The sequence below is a fragment of the Pempheris klunzingeri genome, chromosome 20 (assembly GCF_042242105.1).
Source record: "Pempheris klunzingeri isolate RE-2024b chromosome 20, fPemKlu1.hap1, whole genome shotgun sequence".
NCBI classification, from domain to species: domain Eukaryota; kingdom Metazoa; phylum Chordata; class Actinopteri; order Acropomatiformes; family Pempheridae; genus Pempheris; species Pempheris klunzingeri.
Window position 1 is genome coordinate 11,672,873 of NC_092031.1, and position 19,759 is coordinate 11,692,631.

The 19,759-nt window shown below is 41.0% G+C and overlaps 2 protein-coding genes across 2 annotated transcripts; one reads left to right on the top strand and one right to left on the bottom strand.

The window, feature by feature from the left end:
• Positions 1 to 109: 109 nt before the first annotated feature.
• On the bottom strand, positions 110 to 5,287 carry pelo (pelota mRNA surveillance and ribosome rescue factor). The gene is made up of 13 exons (XM_070851459.1): positions 5,099 to 5,287; positions 4,573 to 4,665; positions 3,933 to 4,083; positions 3,613 to 3,703; positions 2,520 to 2,683; positions 2,285 to 2,345; positions 1,821 to 1,982; positions 1,691 to 1,737; positions 1,509 to 1,582; positions 1,335 to 1,406; positions 1,098 to 1,172; positions 984 to 1,015; positions 110 to 634 (listed from the first exon to the last, which is right to left on the bottom strand). Exons 1-13 carry the CDS (start codon positions 5,137 to 5,139, stop codon positions 540 to 542), a joined length of 1,158 nt encoding a protein of 385 aa, XP_070707560.1. The 5' UTR covers positions 5,140 to 5,287; the 3' UTR covers positions 110 to 539.
• A 372-nt stretch (positions 5,288 to 5,659) lies between these two features.
• On the top strand, positions 5,660 to 12,328 carry ppp1cab (protein phosphatase 1, catalytic subunit, alpha isozyme b). Its single transcript, XM_070851464.1, has 7 exons — positions 5,660 to 6,068; positions 7,249 to 7,380; positions 8,098 to 8,328; positions 9,020 to 9,124; positions 10,298 to 10,521; positions 11,177 to 11,311; positions 11,428 to 12,328. The coding sequence occupies exons 1-7, from the start codon at positions 6,014 to 6,016 to the stop codon at positions 11,521 to 11,523; spliced, it is 978 nt and encodes a 325-aa protein (XP_070707565.1). The 5' UTR covers positions 5,660 to 6,013; the 3' UTR covers positions 11,524 to 12,328.
• Positions 12,329 to 19,759: the final 7,431 nt, after the last annotated feature.

The window sequence follows — 19,759 nt, forward strand, 5'->3', positions numbered from 1 at the left end:
TGTAATAAATTATATATTTTTATGTGCTGGTCCAATTTATGTTTATTCATGCGTGACGAGGATGGTTCATGTGACAAAGTGAAGTAACGCAAGTGGTTGAATGCTTCTTTTAATTTCAAGAGACATATTATATATACACTTGGAAAGAAGAAACAAATCACTGCTCTTCTCCATTGCTAGATGTCAAAATGTAAAGTGTTCTCATTTGGACTTGGCAACAAATGTTACAATTCTTCTCATTGGCATTCTTATGAACTTAAGCTGTACCCCTCTTAAAGTCACTGTCACCTTCAAACCAAAAGCATCAAAGCACCAAAAACTGCATCAAATTAGTTGAATTTATAGCCACTTTAAGAGCATGTGTGTGTGGATTAGGCTTGAAAGAGGTGCGGATGTTGCAGAGGTGGAATGCATAGCCCATAACACAGCAGCTTTATTGTTTTATAACACATTGACTCAAAGCACTCTTGTGTTATCTGCAACAGTGGACGACCTTCTTCTTCCATTCTCCCAATAAGAGCTCGACCCATTTCTGTGGATCAGTCTTCGTCTGAGCTGCTGTCATCCTCAGGCTCTGATAGGTCGGCAATGGGAAACCGCAAGATGGCTGCCACTCCACTCAGCTGAGTTAGCTCTGAGGAGACAGTCGAGGATAAATCAAAAGGTTGACAGTACCCAGCCTGTGCATCAAGCTGATTTTATGTCCAAGTGCAGAAGTGCAAAAAGTACTGTAGTTGAGCAACTGTTTCTGTCCATTCTTGAAGTAAAAATTAAACTGAGGATGTCACCAGAGAGGAGGCAGAATTACAAAACCCCTGTGGAGTTTTTAACCACTAGTAGCGCAGTGTTTTAAGAGTTTTCACACAGATGCATGTGCATATGCACAATGTAATACACATAACAAGAGACTCCACAGAGTAATTTTAATGAATAAGCCACAAGATCATGCTTGATTGATAAAATCTGAATGGTTTTTTACTCACGTTCGCCAGACACATGAAGGCTTGAAAAAATCCTGTATGAAAAAAGAGACAACTCATCAGCTGGAAGCTTGGCAAAGGATATGCAACCAATTGTTGGTGAAAGATAAGTGGTACCTGACATTGCCGCCATTGTCTCTCACGTTGTCCACCAAACGAACGTAGCGGCTTCTCGTGGGAACATCCTGATGTCTGGACGCACACATGGAGAGACACGTACAATAATAATGTTCGTTGGTAGCAGCTATAGATACATTTCCTCGGCACCCACTTTACCCAACAATTCCAACTGTCACCTGCAGTAGGAAAACTAAAGATAAGTGACAGAGACAAGCAGTATTTCTCAGTATGTACCTGAACAGCTTATCACTTATCAACAATGTGTCAATGGCCAGGGCCTCAGCAGCTTTCTCCACATGAGCAAGTCTGTCAGAATGCAAAGATACAAAGGTTGTTGATTATCAGTTTGAATGAATGAGGACTTTGAGAATCACTGTCTGTCAGCTGCTCTGGCCCATCGTCACTCACCCATAGAAGGCTCTGTCAGGCTCATGCTGAAGCATCTTATAGAAATCTTCCAGAGCTTTCACCTCTCCTGCTGCCTGAAAGTTAAACATAAATACCCGTCACTGTTTTTTTTTCAACACGAGAGCATTTGTTTACAAGATGACGTATAAAACAAGCTGACTAATCACAGGACGCATAGTCACCTTGGTATCAGAAAGCCTACTTGTCACAGTGGGATCAGAGAGGATTTCTGCAAAACAACAAGCATTTCACTAAATTTTCACTGTGAGATTAGATTTGACTGTTTTATTCTAAGAGCCCACCAGCTCCTACCTTTGAGTGAGTACTTGTGACCTGATGACGAGTGGACCAGCATGAATTTGGGTCGATTCTCCAGCAGGATCTTGTTGTCCTGTCGCACTGCCTCTTTAAAGAGGTATGTGATGAACTGGTCCTTTACAAACCCAGGACTGGCAACCAGAATGCACTTCACCACTAGCGAGGGCGAGGAAGAGAAATCAAAAGTTAGACTTTCATAATCTTTGACTTCATTTCTATAAACAGGAAGAACAAATAGAAATCAAGCAAAGATTATGTGGTAACAGTAAAAAAAAAAAACCACAACGGTGCCATAAAAATGACATACAGAGCAGTAGATGAGAGGCTCAATGCAAAGCAACAAATGTGACAGGAACAACAAATTAAAAAGGAAGAAGTGTGTGACAGAAAGCAGGAACAAACTGTATGTGTATGCATGTCTAACTGTGTATGTGTCAGAGTCTACACAGCAGCAATACCGTCAAAATTGATGTGGCGAAGAATCGCCTGCATCACGGCCTCATAGAACCTCTCCAGCGCCTGCAAACAGACACAGACACTTTGATGTCAGCCTACATGACAAATCAATCCATCCACTGTCAATTTGGCTGTCCGTCCTCATATTTCAAGGTTAAAAACAACATCCTCTTTCCTCCTCTTTGCTTTCAAAGTTTGGAGCTAATTGCAGTTCACAGTTACAGAAAGCTGACCTACCTTCTCGTGCTGAGTGCAGCTTCCTCTTCTCTTGCGAGGGATGGTCACCTCCACTTTTGCACGCAGCAGGGTCATGGCGGGGGTCACCAGCACCACGTTGGCCAGACCCTCCTGCATTACCACAGCTGCCACATCTGCCTTCTGGGCTGCGTCACATGCTTGCTCTAAATGGTGGACAAGGCAATGATGAGGTTGTGAAGTTATCAACACTTCCTATTCATAATTGTATTCTAGTGGTAAAGGACTTAGTGCTTAGTGCCTGTAGTTGAGTTGAGTTACTAATAACAAATTTAAGTTATTGTGGTGAACGTTACTGCAGCATCTGCTCCCTCAAATACATGAACCCCATCTGTCAGTCAGAAACTTCCCTCCTGTTTCTCCCTGTTCTGTTCCCATGGCAACACCCTCTCTTTGTTGGTACTCATGATTACTGGTATCTGGAGCAAGTCATTATAGTCTGCAGTTAAAGCCACAGTTGACAGTAACTGAAATAAGAAGAGGTGAAACAAAAGTGGGAAGAGCCTACATCCAATCAGGATTTCTTCAAGCAAAGGGATGACTTTCATAAACAGCTTTTAACTTTTAACATAATCTTAACTCTTCAACATCTGTTGGCAATTTCTGACATCCCTGTATTATTTTAACCACAAAGCCTCCCTTTGCAATTATTTTTTTTGACAGAAAGAAGCAAAGGTCTGTTTTTATCAGAGTGAAATCATGTGAATCTATTCAGCAGAATGCTTGTCCATTGTCCAAGATTGCTGTGGTTAATAGCAGCAATAAAACAAAACGTATTCTCCAGAACAGAACATGTGGAAAGTGACCTAGAGTCATCAAAACAAAGAAACTTCTCCAAATATGGGATACTCTGCTTGAACTCCAGAGTGTTGGTTTCTGCAGTTGTTGTCTGGCAAACAAGATACTTGTGAGATATGAGATTACTGTTTACAAGTCCTGCAAGTGGGACGTGTGAGCTTAAAGGAACCAAACACAAGAATGAGAGTGATATTTTCTACTGATTGTCCTGTGATTGTTCTAACCTAACAAAACAAAGTGTAATCTGAGTCAGATGTAAACAGCAGCACCTGCTTACCGATTCTGTCCAGCACGACACTGTCCCAGCTCTTCTTAGCCAGAGTGAACTTCCTGTTGAGCTCAAGCTCAATGGTGTGGTAAGCCCCCATCTAATGAGTGAAGAAGAGAACATGATTACAACAGCTACTTATATCAAACAGGAATTAACAAGAGAAGCTGCAGTAGAAGAGACTCTGATTGTGGTAAATATATTATTATGTTCACATACTTCAGATCTTTGCACAGAAACAGCATTATTGACACTGCTGTTATTCTTTAACATATGACTCTGCTTATGTGAAATACACATAACATATATATGTATATGGATTCTCAGACCTTGACATACTGGTTCTCCTCTAAGTTAGTGCCCTTTACTCTCAGCTGGCAGGCCTGGGAGTCAAAGTCGATAGTCTCCACACTTAAAGTCAGAGTGGTCCGGACTCTGGAGCTGCCCACACTTCCAGTAGGAGACTCTGTCTGCACTTTCCTGTGGGAACAGGGGAAAGGGACTTTAGTCGTGACTCCCATGACAAGTTCTGTGTGTGTTTTAGACACCAAAACACTCAGTGGTACACAAAAGAGCAAGTGGAAAAAGCTGAGAACCTGAAAAACAAGCACAATTATTACCAAACACAGATTAGCTTTGATAAACAAACCTTTAGTATAGCTACACTGGACACTGATACATTGATACTTGCCCTTGTATTGTGGCATTAAAGTTGTTGTTGTACTGAAAGTGGATGGAAGCTAAACTTTGATAAGCTTTGCCTTGATTCAATACAAATGCAGACAGCAACAAAGTGGACGATTTTAATCCCTATCAGCTAATGGATAAATGAAGCACTGACAAATGAAATGGGTCCAGGAAGATGCTGCATTGCCAGTTCTGCAGTACTACAAGATAGCAATGCCAACACCCTTCTCCATGGAGCTAGACAACTGTAGGATAGTTAGGTGTGCATTACAAGGTGGTTACCTGATAGTGGAGGCTCTCAGGCTGTCCCCCACTTGCAGCAGGTTGTAGGTGTGCCACATATCCTCTGCCTCCTCTGGCATCAGAGTCACCTGACTGAAGAAGTGTGCACCAATCAGTGAGGCAGCTTCTGAGCTGGTGTCATTCATGCTACTGTTCATGCTAAGTTTTGGTTAACACGAGATTTAACTATGAATGTGTTCTTATATTAAGATGTCGAACCATTGTTGTGGTTAATGACGCAGGAACATCTGTGCTGCTACAGTAATGACGGAGGGTACATCTATTGTAACACACTGGGGTTTGTTTTGTTTACCTACTGAGGCGTCGTAGGAGTGAGTGATACAATCTATAGCTAAACTTCCGTGCTATAGCTTCCGTACTAATCCAAAACCCTCTAAATTTCTGCAGGATCAGGTTAATGTAAACCACATACGGACATTCACCACAACTAAGTTGACACATGTACGGCCAGCTGCAAATAGCATGCTGGTTAGCGTGCTAGCATTAGCTACCGCCAGTTACTCACCCAGCATTATCTTTTTCAATGTCTTTATGTAGCAGCTTCATGGTCGGATGGTTGTATGATATAAATAAGAGAATTATTATCTTAAAGTAAACGTGTTCACATGTATCCGAGATGTAGTCATGTTTATTCCACAGTAAATTAGCACACTAGCTAAACCATCTCTAAACTTCAGAATGAATCACTCGCTGCGTGTTGCCAAGCGATAGGACATTGCGTCATGCCATGAACGTCGTCAGTACTTCCCATCTTGGTCACTTCCGTGGGTGTCGCTTTACTGCGCAACAAATATAGAGCGATACAAACACGGATGTTTGCGTAAATACGGACAAACACGGTTTATCTTGCGTTGTTTAGTAAAACGCCACACTAAAAGCCAGCTAAACGTGAGATAAATGCGAGAATTATTGCCCTTTTTACATTGTTGGTTTGAGATAAGTAAATACTGACCGACGTTGAAAACAGCCAATCAGGGAGAACACTGGGTCCACCAAAGCCCGCCCACTGGTACATCTGACCAATAGGAGCACGGGAACTTGCAGTCCTCTTCAGTTGAACCTCTCTTTGAGCTAACGCTCCTCTAGCCTCTTTTTGTCGATGGCATGGTGCTAGCAGCTACGGCAGAAACACCGTTGGCACGAGAAAATTCGAATATTTAAAGTAAATTCGAATATCTAATGGAAATTAGTTGATTGAAACGGATTTTTTAAGTACATGACAGCCATCACATCTTCAACAATTCGACATCCAGCCTCAAATTTTGAGGTTGCTAATTCTGCCCCAAGGTTAGCTAGCGGGCTAACGATAGCCGATTATCGCTAAACTAGTTGTGCTAACGGTAACCCGGTTGCCAGTTAATAGTTACAACGTCTTAAATTCGTGGGAGTTAATAGAAACCGACCAGAATAGGGGAATAGCATGGCAGAAGCCGACAAGTTGAACATCGACTCCATTATACAACGTCTGCTGGAAGGTAAGACCGTATTTCGCTCGATATTTATTCACCGAGGTAGCCATTTTAGCTAAGAGGGGCTAGACAACGATAGCCACCTATGCTATGTTAGCCATTTAAGTTCATCTCGCTTCTTGCGAACGAAACACTGGTTTGAGTCGTGCAGGCTGTTTACCGCCAGTTATGTTTGGTGAGGAGCATCCTTCTGGTAGCCATTTAAACTTTTGGTCCCATTCGTCCGTTTAAAAAAAAAAAAAAAAAGGAAACGTTTGATAATGATGTTTTACTCAGCCTGGCAAAGTATCCACACATTAGACATTGTGTGAGTTGGAGTCTTTTACTTGGAATCATCATGTTATGAAAGATCTTCATGTTTTTGCATTTTCGTCGGCGATGTCGTACTACTACCTCAATTTACTTTTCTTCTTAGCTGAGTGCTTCTGTGCTGTAAGGTCAAATTATAAATGCACTGTGAACTGGAAATGGGAAGAAATCTTTAATTTATTACTGAATGCCATCAGGTGGCATGTTTTGAGTTGCTCAGTAGTGATCCCAAAGTATTTACATATCCATTTATTTTAGTAATGTTGACATCATCAACTGAGTTTTATTTGTAGGGCGGCTTATAAAATGCCCCATTTTCAACTAAAAGCACTCAGGGTCGTATCAGAAAGTCATGTGGCTCTTTCAATTTTCACTATTTGCTGAGCAGCTCCAGGATTTGTTTCTAAATTTTCTTTAGCCTAGAGCCTTTTTTCTGCTCCTTGGCTGAGTACTCAGCATGCAGCTTTCCACTGTAGAATATGCAGCCTACAGATTCATTTTCCTTTTTTCTACATTTCAATCTGTAAGTCAAACACATCTTATATAATCATCACAGCTCAGAGGATGGAGGAAAGAGTTTATGATTGAATACTAAACGGCGTACACACTACATAATAACACATGCCAACTGTTCATGGCAGTCTGCCCTATTTTGCTCAGAACACATTAGTTCTATTTTTGTTTTTTCTGCTTTTTAGAAATAAGATGCAGTATCTCACTTGACTGTCAACATTTATTTTGCACAGTATTCTTGACTAGCATACTTCTGCTGTTTGCTCGCTGTAACAACAGAGTATGAGTAATAAACTCTGCTGTGTTTATGGTCTTTTGTTTCCAGTGAGCTGTTCCTCACTCTTGGTCCATTTTTCCCCCACAGTGAAAGGCTCCAGACCTGGCAAAAATGTTCAGCTGACAGAGAATGAAATCCGTGGTCTCTGCCTCAAATCCCGGGAGATCTTCCTCAGCCAGCCAATCCTGCTCGAACTTGAGGCGCCCCTCAAGATTTGTGGTGAGGCTTAGTTGTGTTCTTTAGAGTCAAGGGAATTCTCAAGTGTGGTCGCATAGCATTTACAAACACTCCTACATGGCTGTTTTAGCTTATAGTGGTGGACTGAAATGAGACAGTTTACATTCACTGTGTGCTATGCGTTCTTATTACCAGATGCTAAAGGATTTTCAAAGGGTAGTGGATTTTCTAAAACAATATAATTCAACAATATTTTACAGTTTTAAGGACAGTATGCATTGCGTGGCTGTGACCTTGCCACATAATTACAGAACTACAGGGATGAACTGATATTCGCTTGCCAGTGCTGTGCTGTTTGCGACTTAAAGTCTCCCTGGAGTCGCCCTCCTGTGTCATTCTGCTGATACGACTTAATGAAGTATGCTAGTTTAAAGGAACAGTCTACATATTTCAGGAACTGGCCAGGTATGGGCTGCAGTAAGAATCACAAGAATCCTCCCACTAAATGCAAGCTTGCACATTCAGTTAGTTATCTCATAATGACAAACAATATGTCAAGCAACAGCAGAATAGTGTTCATTTTAAAATAATGCACAGCCAGTCGCGGTATGAAGTGTTGTTGTTAATTTGCAGGGTGCCAAGTGTTGTTGTACCCCTATTGAAGTCCCTTAGCTTTTGTTGTGCACATACACATGGAATGATAATCCCACCTTTGACCAACATTGCTGTTTCCACTCTTAATACTTTTTGTCTCACCAGGTGATGTGCATGGGCAGTACTATGATCTGCTGAGGCTGTTTGAATATGGGGGCTTTCCACCAGAGAGCAACTACCTGTTCCTGGGGGACTATGTGGACAGAGGCAAGCAGTCCCTGGAGACCATCTGCCTGTTGCTGGCTTACAAGATCAAATACCCAGAAAACTTCTTTCTCCTGAGGGGAAATCATGAGTGCGCCTCCATTAACAGAATATATGGCTTTTACGATGAGTGTAAGTCACGCGGCATTCATACAGTTACACACATTAATCTAACCACTACTATCTGTTGTTACCAGCAGTTTGTCAAAATGTAAGGCCAAGTCAGTAGGCTTTTGTAAAATCTCTAAGTTATTGATGGTTATGTAGATGTTTCAAATTTTATAATCATAGAATTATACAAGTGATATCTGGTGTGATCTTTAAGTGTACATTGTTTTTAAGATCCTAGTTATTTCATGACAAATGAACTGTCTGTTTTGAAAAGAAAATCGTCACCATATCACATAATGATTGTCTTTATGGGTCTGTTCCGCACTTTGTATTTTGGAGTGAAGACGCAAACATCTCTCTTTGTTTATACAGGCCACACTGGCCGGCCGACACATTTGAAGAGAAGCAACTAGCAATGCAGATTCAACGCAGATTCAACATTTTTGATAAATGTTGAATCTGAGTTGGAGCTGTTCTTTTAAACCTGACTGAAACATTTTATCAGTAACAAGAGCCACAGCCCTCTCAGTACCTCTCTGTACACCAGGCTTCAGGCTAAGGAGCATGATCAGGCAGTAGTGATTAATCACATGCCTCAGAGCCAGGATTATGTAAAATGTTGTTTCTAATGTGATGCAAGAGGTACAGCTGTTGAGATTTTATTGGTCTCAAGATTAGATTGTGACCAAGTGATTATGTTTTCCTCCCACAGGTAAGAGGCGATACAACATAAAGCTGTGGAAGACCTTCACTGACTGCTTCAACTGTTTGCCTGTTGCAGCCATTGTTGATGAGAAGATCTTCTGTTGCCATGGAGGTATCCTCATCAAACAGTTCATTTGGCCTCTATCTGTAGCGCACACACACACACACACACACACACACACACACACACACACAAAGTTCCCTCTGCACTGTTGTTACTGTCAACATAATGGTCAAAGACCTGCAGAACTGTGTGGGATCTTAATTTCTCATTTGAGTATACTTTCACTATTCAGTAGTCACAGAGGAGATTTTAATTCTTATTTCTAATCACACATACCGCTAACAAGAAGAAAATGGTAACCTTTGAACATACAGCTACTACCGTAACAGTTTGTGCTTATGACTTTGACATTGCTAGACTAAATGTGGACTAAGTTACCCATAGGCAGTGCAGTCTGTCCAGGACATTTAGTGGTTTCTAATAAACAAGCCCATTTGATTAAAACGGAATTAAAGGAACACAATTGTAAAAACAGATGTTATTTGTTGTACATGTAAGACAAAAAATAGCAGAATAAAATGCACCCAAGGGTTCGAACATCGTGACACCAACAGACATAGCGCCGAGACAGCCAGCTACAGCTGTCTCATGTCTGTGATACCCACTACACAAAATATGTAAACAAGCACTGATAATGAGGGTAAACACCACCTCGCGCTTCATACATACAGTTACATAAGACAGAACACACAGAAAGGATATTGTATGTGTGCTAGATTTTTTTTTTTTTTATCTTTTCAGCACATTGCAGTTAAAGCCCCAATCCGTCAGTTGTGATTATTCAAATGCCAAGTGTACGTACACAACTGAAACCTTATTTTATAGATCAAAAATCAGCTTTTTTGTGTTCCTGCAGATCATACTTTATAGGGCTGCAACTAAGGAGTATTTTACTGTTGATGATTCTGCTCAGGTATTTAGTCCAACCAACAATCCAAATCCAATAAAGATAATTGGTTTACAGTCCTAGAAGATAAAAAAAAATAGCAGTATATCTTTTACATTTGAGTAGCTGCAAATAAGAAATGTTCAATGTTTTTGCTTAAAATGTATATTCTGTGACTATGGATACTCATTGGTTGTCACTGCTCCAATCCTCTATACACACCTCCTTTGGATTTTATTTCTCTGGTCAACTTAAAAACTGAAAGCGAGCAGTAAAACCAAATACAAGTTTTACTGCTGTTTAATATTTAACTCTTCTCCACTGAACCTCTCCAGGACTATCCCCTGACCTCCAGTCTATGGAGCAGGTGCGAAGGGTCATGCGTCCCACTGATGTGCCTGACCAGGGCCTCCTGTGCGACCTGCTGTGGGCTGACCCGGACAAAGATGTGCTGGGCTGGGGCGAGAACGACCGCGGCGTCTCCTTCACTTTTGGCGCTGATGTGGTCACAAAGTTTCTCCACAAACACGACATGGACCTCATTTGTCGGGCCCATCAGGTCAGTGCACACTTTTACTGTAGGAATGAAAGGCAGTAAATAAAAAAAAATTTAAAAAGTGAATAAACCAAGAGGTAAGCCACCTCTCTGGTTTACATCTAGTGAAACCGACGAGAGGTGGGTGTGGAACCTGTTATGGGAGGAGAGGAGAGTATCTGTGTGGTCTGTGTCGTTTTATAGAGACAATGACGAGCAGTTTAACCTGTAGTTAAAGAGAGAATATGGCTACAGTGGCTTTTTATTATGGTTTTTGTTTTTCTACATTGAATCTTTCCTCCTTCTGTTCACACTAGTACTACTTTTTGTAGTCAACACAAGGTTAGCACTTTAATCGAACAAGCTTGTCCAGCTGTTAGTGAATATTTGAGGAAAAGTCAGGTGGAACTTCAGAATTACTTGGATAGACCGCGGCCACTTCTGCATAGTTGGATTGCAGCCCAGTTTCACTGATAAGCCAGGTAGGCAGTTTGAGTGATAGCAATGTATTTATTGTGTTTTCTCGTCACAAGCCTTTTGTCAGTATAATACTCTCAATGAATTACAGTCTGGTTCTGGTTTTGTACCTGATTCTTTGTATACAGGTTAGAAATAATTGTTTGGAATCATTCCCACTCCTTAATAACTATTTGTTAACCTGTTGTTGGCCTGTTTTCAGGTGGTTGAAGACGGATATGAGTTCTTTGCAAAGAGACAGCTGGTAACGCTGTTCTCAGCCCCAAACTACTGCGGTGAGTTTGACAACGCTGGCGCCATGATGAGCGTAGATGAGACCCTCATGTGCTCATTCCAGGTAAGCTAGAGACCAACCAGACGTGTGTTCAGATTCAGATAAAAGTGGCATTGCAGCATGCATAATACTTAGAAATGTAGTTTTGCTCAGTTTTGTCTTCTGTCTCCCTTTTACAGATTCTCAAACCTGCAGACAAGAAGCTGTTCTATGGTGGTGGGGGGGGCTTGGGCTCTGGTCGCCCAGTCACTCCACCAAGGAAAGCTAAGAAATGACACCAGTAGTTTGCCCTTGACCTCCAACCCATCCCTCCTGCCCTCTCTACCTCTCTTCTCCTTTCTTTCACCAAACAGCCAGAAATCAAACCTATACCCAGGGCTTTTTTCCTTTTTTATCTGTACTTCTTAAAACATTTAATGTTACGAATTGTCCGAGTGTGTGCGTGCGTGCGCAGATGACAGACGTGTCTCGTCTGCCGGTGAGCATTAAAATCATGTGTGCACGTGTACATTTGTGTGAGAGTATTAGAGATTTATACTTTCCCCTCTCTCTTACCACTCTTCCCGTGGAAAGGTTGAAACCACAGTGTCTGTCTGTACAGTAATTTTGACTGAAAAGCAGGGTTTGGGAGACGGTGGAAGATTGCTGATGTAATGATTTTAGCAGCAAACCCCTGCCAGCAGGTGATGTGTGCGTGTGTGTGTACTTGTGGAGAGGGGAAGTATTTTGTTTTCCCTGTCCTCTGTACTGTAAAATCTCAAACACAGGTGTGTGTGTTCGCGTGTGTGTGTGTGTGTGTGCGCGCGCAGTGTCTTGCCTATCTGATTGTGGCGGCTCGGTATCCTTGGACGGGGAGGAGCATGTCACCTTGTCTCACAAGAGCAAGCCTGCTTACCCCCATACACACACACACACACTCACACACACGCGCATGACTCTTCAGATTCATATGAGCCAGAGCTGTAAAAATCCCATACAGTTTAGGTTTGTACAGATTTGATTACTTGAAAGAGATTTTTTGTGAATTCGTTTTGTAGTCTTTCATCAAGTTGACCAATAAAGCGAGAATCTGAGCTACAATGTCTACTTGTCATTGTAATCTGTTATCTGTGTGCACACCTGTTTACCTCACAGTACCAGGATACTGTGATTTAACAGCTTGTAGGATTGAATTGTTCAAACTCAGCTCATTATTATGAAATGTATTCTCATACTCCATTCTTTCACAATAAGTTTGTTGCAGGTTGCTTTTATGTCATTACTGTTTTGGAGTAAAATTAAAGCCGCGTGTTATAAACTCAAAACATTTTCTAAGAAATTGGGTTTTGGAAATTGATTAGTTTAGGGCTGTAGCAGTTCTTTTTCAATTATTTATTTGGTCTTTAAAATGTCAGAAAATAGTGACAAATGCCTGTCACAGTCTCAGCCAGAGTGATCAAATGACTATATTACATTTATTGGCACATGAGACAGACAAGACAATCCCCACATTTAAGAAGCTGAAACCAGAGAATGTTTGGTTTCTAAAAAATATGACAACTGAAGATCCTGATAATGACAAATAGTCCGATTGATTTGAATTGGTGATTAGTTCATGTAGTGGATAAGCTGAGTTTCACACAATTAGAAGTGGCTAATGGCTCGCTCCTCTTAAAGCATTGAGGAATTTTTATATTGACTACACTCAAACAGCAGATTTGCATTGAATCAAAAATGACTGAAATGAAAGGTATTTCAAAATTAACTTAACTTCCACACCAACAGAAGCAATCGGCTTTCTAGAACAACATAATCTGTCATTTATCCAGTTTGCTGCCGTCCATATTGATGAGCAGTGTGTCTGCTTCTATCTATCTGTTGCCCACAGGGGGGCGCTGTTGACTCCAGTCAGAGGATCCACACAACAGTGACACAAAAACACGGCAGAGCTTTTGTTCACTAAATGCTCCTTGCTTCACATTTTCCTGAGGGATAGTGAATGCTTTACAAGTGCTGGATGTGAGTCTAAAAGTACCATGGTGATCTACTTTTGGAGTTGTTGCAACATTTTGTATAAAATCCAATCTTCCTTAAGTTCTCAATTTAAATAATTATTATTTTTTAGATAAGGACAATAGTCACCTTGTGTTGCTTTGCACTGGCTGTGTTGAAATCTGTGTGCGTTCCCTTTCTATATTTATCAAAAAAGGATCCCATTTCTTTCTTAGGTATTTCTCTGGCTCTTTTTGCATTCATTCGTCTTCCTGTCATCAACACCCTTCAAGGCACTCTGCCTGTCATTTCGCCTTCCCTTTACAGGACCACTGAGGTGAGAGGTGAAGGGTAAAGCTGAGGGGGCTGGGCTTGGATTTAAAAAAAGCAGAACTTTTTTTTTTTTAAGTGGAAAATAATTTCCTGTCATTTCCTCACCAGTAGTTTCATATTATTGACATTCTCTTTCAAAGTTACAAAGTCCTTTAACACAAAGGCCTCTCTGAAGTTCTTATATGTTCATTATGAAATTGTTACAGTTATTTGTCTAATATCCGGATGCAGAAGTAATTGCTACCTTTACCGAACCTTTGTCTGATGAATGTCTTTTAGCCATAATCACGTTATCTATGCACAGAGATATGTAGACCGTAACTGTGCACTGAAACCACTGCTTTGATATCTGTCGGCCATCGGGTGCCTCAACCCTCCTCGTTCTCTTTGAAGACATGAAGTCACACTTGGTCTTCACAGATTGTCGCTGGCTATGTGGTCTCAGATTCTTGCTGCAGAGCTTCTATAGAACTATGTTTCTAAATTTTGTGTTGGTCAGTGAGTCTTAGGGACTCAGATGTAACCTTGAATATTTCAGCACTGTTAGAAAAAGGTGAAAATCAAACTTTGGTCCATAGATTATGAAGTCCAGTCCAATTTTTTGTGGTTGCGACATGGCTCATCACTCACAGCTATCAAAGCAAAAATAGCATCTAGGTTAGATGAGTACTCAAAATAGACAAGACATTGAAGATGTAGTATATGTCCAAGAGTTCATCTTTCAGATGATACCAAATACTGTACATACTAGATCATACAGTTATGCTGGCCTGAAATACTAAGCTGTTGAATTTATGGCCACTATTATGAAACTCCAGAAGGAGTTTGTTCATGTGCAGACATTCAAAAAGCAGCCCGCTGATTTGGAAACATACTTTGATGTTTGACAGTGTGAACATGAACGTGTGTTTTTATTGATGGAATATAGTCCCCTTAATAGACGGAACTGGGCCAGTACATTTATTTTAATAGATAGTCAGGGCTTGACGATTTCATTAGAGGTGAAAAAAAGGGCACAGGAATTAAAGTACTTTTACAGTCTAAAAACAAGGATTTAAGTAGAAGATTAAGTATTAGTCATCAAAATAATTACTCTAGTGAGAGTACTAAAGTGCTGAAAAAGTAAATGACTCATGAGTAAAAAAACATAAAAGTAAAGAAATTAATTTACATTTCTGCCTGTAGTCAATTAGTAATGAATTTTTAACATCATAATCTTAGTTGTGTAAATTTGTGACATTTATGATAAACCTCTCTCTTTCTCTTATAAATAAAATAGCAAAGAAAGTTCCCATAACCATCAGCATCATTAGAAATAAATTGTGTGTCTGCTAAATGCAGCTAAATGAAAATACAGATTTTAAACCCAAAATTTACTTGAGTAAGAGTAAAAAATACGCTGCATTAAAACTACCACATGTAACAGAGTAAATGCTGCAGTTCACACTATAGTCGAATTATTTTCTATTATGTAAATGCAGAATTCAGTAGCCACTCTACAGTACAAACTGTGTTGTGAAAGCCTTCTGAATTTGCTGTACATTGACAATGAGGCAGCTGTGAGTTAAATCTGAATTGATCTCAGCCAATAAAACTAACAGGATGCTTTGCTTGATTCTGCAGTTTCCCAATAAAGCACCGTTGGCAGTAAATTTACAGCACTGGCCTGTAAAAAATGCAGAGCCAGCCAAGTAAATGACACCATGTAAGTAAAATGAAAGCCACTTTTGATCAAGAGGCTTACTTTCCTGTCTGCTCCCCCATGGCTTATATAGTACAGTCCTAAGTGTGTGGAATGGTGTGAACAACCAGGAACCCTTCAGCCCAATGTACCGCATAGATACTGATGACACGGGGGAGTCAAAAGCGCCCTCCAACGTCCCGCCGTATTTGCTCCCAACACATGAAAGTTAGACTTCCGGGCCTGAGCTGAAGGTCCAGCATTCTGAAATAAAAAAGCCGCAAAGCTGTGGTGGTGCCATGCCCAGCAGCACAGTGTCACCTGCTCTATTTATATCTCACGAGGAATTCTGGATTCAGAGACTCAGCTGCCACTTCTATTATTACTATTAGCTAATGCTGTAACAAGTACGCAGATAACACCGACACTGTAGCTCATTTATCCATTGGCTTATTGCCCAGTACTAATTATGTCCTCACTGTCAATACCACACATGTCCCATGTTATTTCATTTTATGTTGCTGCTCTTTTGGTGTCCTAATTTACTTAAGTTTACTTAAGTTCAACAAACCTGCAGTTTGTGGATGCAAGCTAGACTGAGCGTTAAGATGCTGCTGCTACAGTCTTAGCTTTGCTTGCCCGTTGAGCTGGAGAACGTTACTTAAAGAAAAAAATAATTTAAATAACATTACAATCCGTTACTTATCGACAGATTAGTTCAAGTTGTTTTTTTTCGTAAGGCTGGATGAATAAAAGTGTGTTTATGGCTAACAGCTACTGTAAATGAGGGTTCCTTCACCTCATTATGTTATTGAGAGCATGCAATGTGCCAACCACAGAATATGCTGTTCATGACAACAACCTTCTTTAGGAAATATGTCAGTCTTTCCTGGCTCCATGTCTTCAAGTGACAAATGTCGCCTTGTCCCTCTCACTTTGCTTGTGCCGTGCAAGTCAGGAGAGACAGACTTAGTTGCGTAAGAAAGGCGTGCATGCTGATAAACCGCCACGGTACTTAACACTTGTACAGAACTGGGAACATGTATAGAGTTCAGCAGTGGAGGAGGGAGGGCTTGATGGGTTATGGCGGCACATGGTGATCCCTCAGCCTGGCATGAAGGCGTGGCATGTAAGAGCCACGGTGGGAGTTGGAGGTGATGGGTGTCCCGGCTTGCAGGGGTTTACGCCGTAGTAGCCCTGCACCCACAGGCTACTGACACTTCAGAGATAGACAGAGGCGGAAGATGGAGGGGAGGGAGAAACCTTATCCTTCTGGGATATTGAGTTAAATGTCACTGCTCTGCCCTGAGGGAGACACTGACAGGCCGACCCCTATCACAGCCCCCAAATCTCAGAGGTCAGAGTGGCTGTACAACAGCTGAGGCCTGGAGAACGGCTGGGTGAAACAGAGATGGGGACACTGGCAGAACAGTATAAGAATAAAATGTTTTAGCATGTCTGGAGACAAAAAGAAGTTCATATGTCATGAAGCTGGTGACAACTGTTAGTCCCTGTTACTTATAGATGTTGGGTAAATTGATAAGATTCACCCCTAGATGTTTAATGTATTCACATTTCAGCTTACCTACACATTTTCGGACACACACGTACACTAAATAAGATTCTATCCTAATAAAAAATGTCTCATCTGAATATATTTGCAACATAAATGTTTATATGATTATATACATGCATACAACAAAGAAACAAATGGATGACGCTTGTTTAGTATCTTACTGAGAATATTTCTAGTAGCACGCACAATATGCATTAAACTCTGTGCTTTCTGCTCTATAATGAGCGGATAATGTACTGTACCTTCTGAGAAAGGAATTGCCCCTCTGCAGAAGGCCACAGGGTTGGGTCAGTTGGCCACCAGCAGCTGATTGGAAACTTGAAAGCCGCCACAAAACGACTTCCTATTTTAGAAATTCTCAGCAGCGGAGCAGCAGAGGCTCATGTTTGTGTTATATAGGCTGATAATATATACTGTAAATATGTCCCCACAGTATATCATAGTAAGTTACTCCCCAAGTACTGAAAATATGCAAAGGTTTAGATCCAATGTATGAAATGTAAATATATGTTATGGTATGTGATAGTGTTAGTAACAGAATGAACTGTACTCAATTGAAAAAAAATGAAAACATGTTTTTAAACTTTTCATTTTCACACAAATAACCAACAGACTCTCTCTCTGTCCACGAGGGTCCCTGTGATTAGAGAGACCTTCAGCCTTCAGCCGGATGACCTGAGTTAGAGCCTCTATTACTGGAGGTGTCCATCCTCCCGGAGTGTCCTTGAGCAAGTCAGTGAATCTTTCAGGGCTGCTTTTTTAATTGACCCTTACTGCACATACAATACCAACTACCACACATACATTAATATTGTATAAAAACACGTCAGTAAAAGCAAAATTCCTTTACGAAACTTGATAAAACCACCCCCCCCCCATACCTATTATCATAATAGAAAAGCATTTTAGTCTGATTAAAATAAATCACACATCAAGTCGTAGATAAATTATGTATTTGAAGTGATCGCTTTAAAATTGTCAGTAAAGGGACATTTCACCATTCAGTCCTGATCATGATGGGGAGTCCTGCTGCTCACATGATGGTTGTTCCCACTGTGAGGTGAGTCGTTTAGGTCGTATGAATCATTATGGTCGTAAACAAATAATTCTTGAACTACAAAGCTGCATCATAGAAGAGAGAAAATAGCAGTTATAAAAGGTGAAAGAAGGTAGAATAAAGGAAAAAAAGAGTAAGAGAGTAGTTTTGAATTTTTAAAGTAAAGCTACATTTCAGTCAGGTGAAATGACTCATCACCAACATGTTTTATAGTTATTTGCTGTAATCGTCAGATACTCTCAGCAGTCTCTGTGTCACACACAAATAACGGTTTCCTGTGTCCCTCAAGCACACTTTGTTTGACCTGATTTGCGTGAATTTGCTGACCATCCAGTCTGAACTCGATGGCCACACTTTAAGTGACAGCGGCATTCAGCTGAAATATGACACAGTAAAATCCATCACTAACATGCAGTAAAACCCTAATGATGATCCAGATAGCTGACACTGAAAGCAGTTAACATTTTTTTCTGGGAATGGTTTGACCAAAAATAAACTGTGAAGAATGCAACTTGTTATGCAACAGCAATGTGCAATAACTGTTGGTAAGTGCGTTTTTTAAGTAAAGCCTATTTCACTCTGAGAACAAATCTAATTCCAGCTGTCACTGCGACGCTGCACAACAAAATAACACAGTAATAAATAGGTTGCAGCAAAAATGTGCCCTGTAGCTGTGAGCGTGAAGAGCAGTGACCACTGCTGTTCTTACAGGAACAACTGTCAGTTTATTGATTAGCAATAGCAACTTGAATTCCTGCCTTCAGAGGACTCTGCACCCCCCCAGCAACATGTTTACTGCTGTTAAAACAAATAGTAAATCAACACAGTCTGTGCTCAACATCCCGCTTTACATAAGTTTTCACTATATAAATAACGTATTATCAGAAACAAGATATGGAGAGGGCAAATAGTAAGTAATGAGGTCCTTAGTTACCATATAGATTTATAATTAAAAATGGATCCGGCAAATGAACCCAGTTATATAAAAAGGAACACGTTATTTTCCTTTGTTAAATCATCTGTATTCTTATTTGTCAATAACAAATTTAATTCTCTGAATCTGCCACAAGAGGCCATTGTGTCTCACTGAATAGCAATTTGTGGCCGGATCATCTGTCCCACATCTCCTTAAGCCCCACTGCATCGCCCCGCTGCCTTCCCTTCCTCATAAAAAAAGAGAAATAAAACCTGATCCTTCTATCTGCAGCCGGGGCTTTTCCTCTGCGCTGTGATAGTATGACACACTGGCTGTCCTCTTAGCATTCCTGTCCCCCATTCCTCCACTCCACTCCTCTACTACACACTCCGTTTCTTCTTCTTTCTCATTCCTGTGCCTCACTTAACATGGTTTATTATCAGGCTTGGTGTCTGTTGTTATGAGTGCTTATTGATCCTGCAGAACTTGAGATAACTGTGCACATGTCTGACGACGGCAGATGATGCAGTTCTGTTGCACAAAGTTCTCGTGTCTGGTTCGAGTGGAGAACTTCATGTGTCAGTGTGCCGACACGTCCATCTCACATTCTCCTTGTAAAAATGCCAGCTTATTCTCGTACCAAATTATTCGTCCACCACTTCCTTCCTTCAGTCTCTCACTTGGAGGAGTGTAGTCCGCTCCTTTCTCTCTGGCTCAGCCACCTTCCTCAGCAGAAACCAGTTGAGCCGTCACTCAATGTGCCCCCCCAACGCCACCCCTCCTCCCCTCTGGATGATCTCCTATCTCACTCTCTCACCTTCTCCCTTCGTCTTATTCCACTGACCATGCATGTTCCAAAAACAGATCTCATTTTCATCCATGGTAGGACCCCCCCTTCTCCCTTCGCCCCCCTCCAGCCCCTTGCACCACCACTCTCCTGCATTACCTTGTCCTCAGTTCCAATCCACCATCTCACC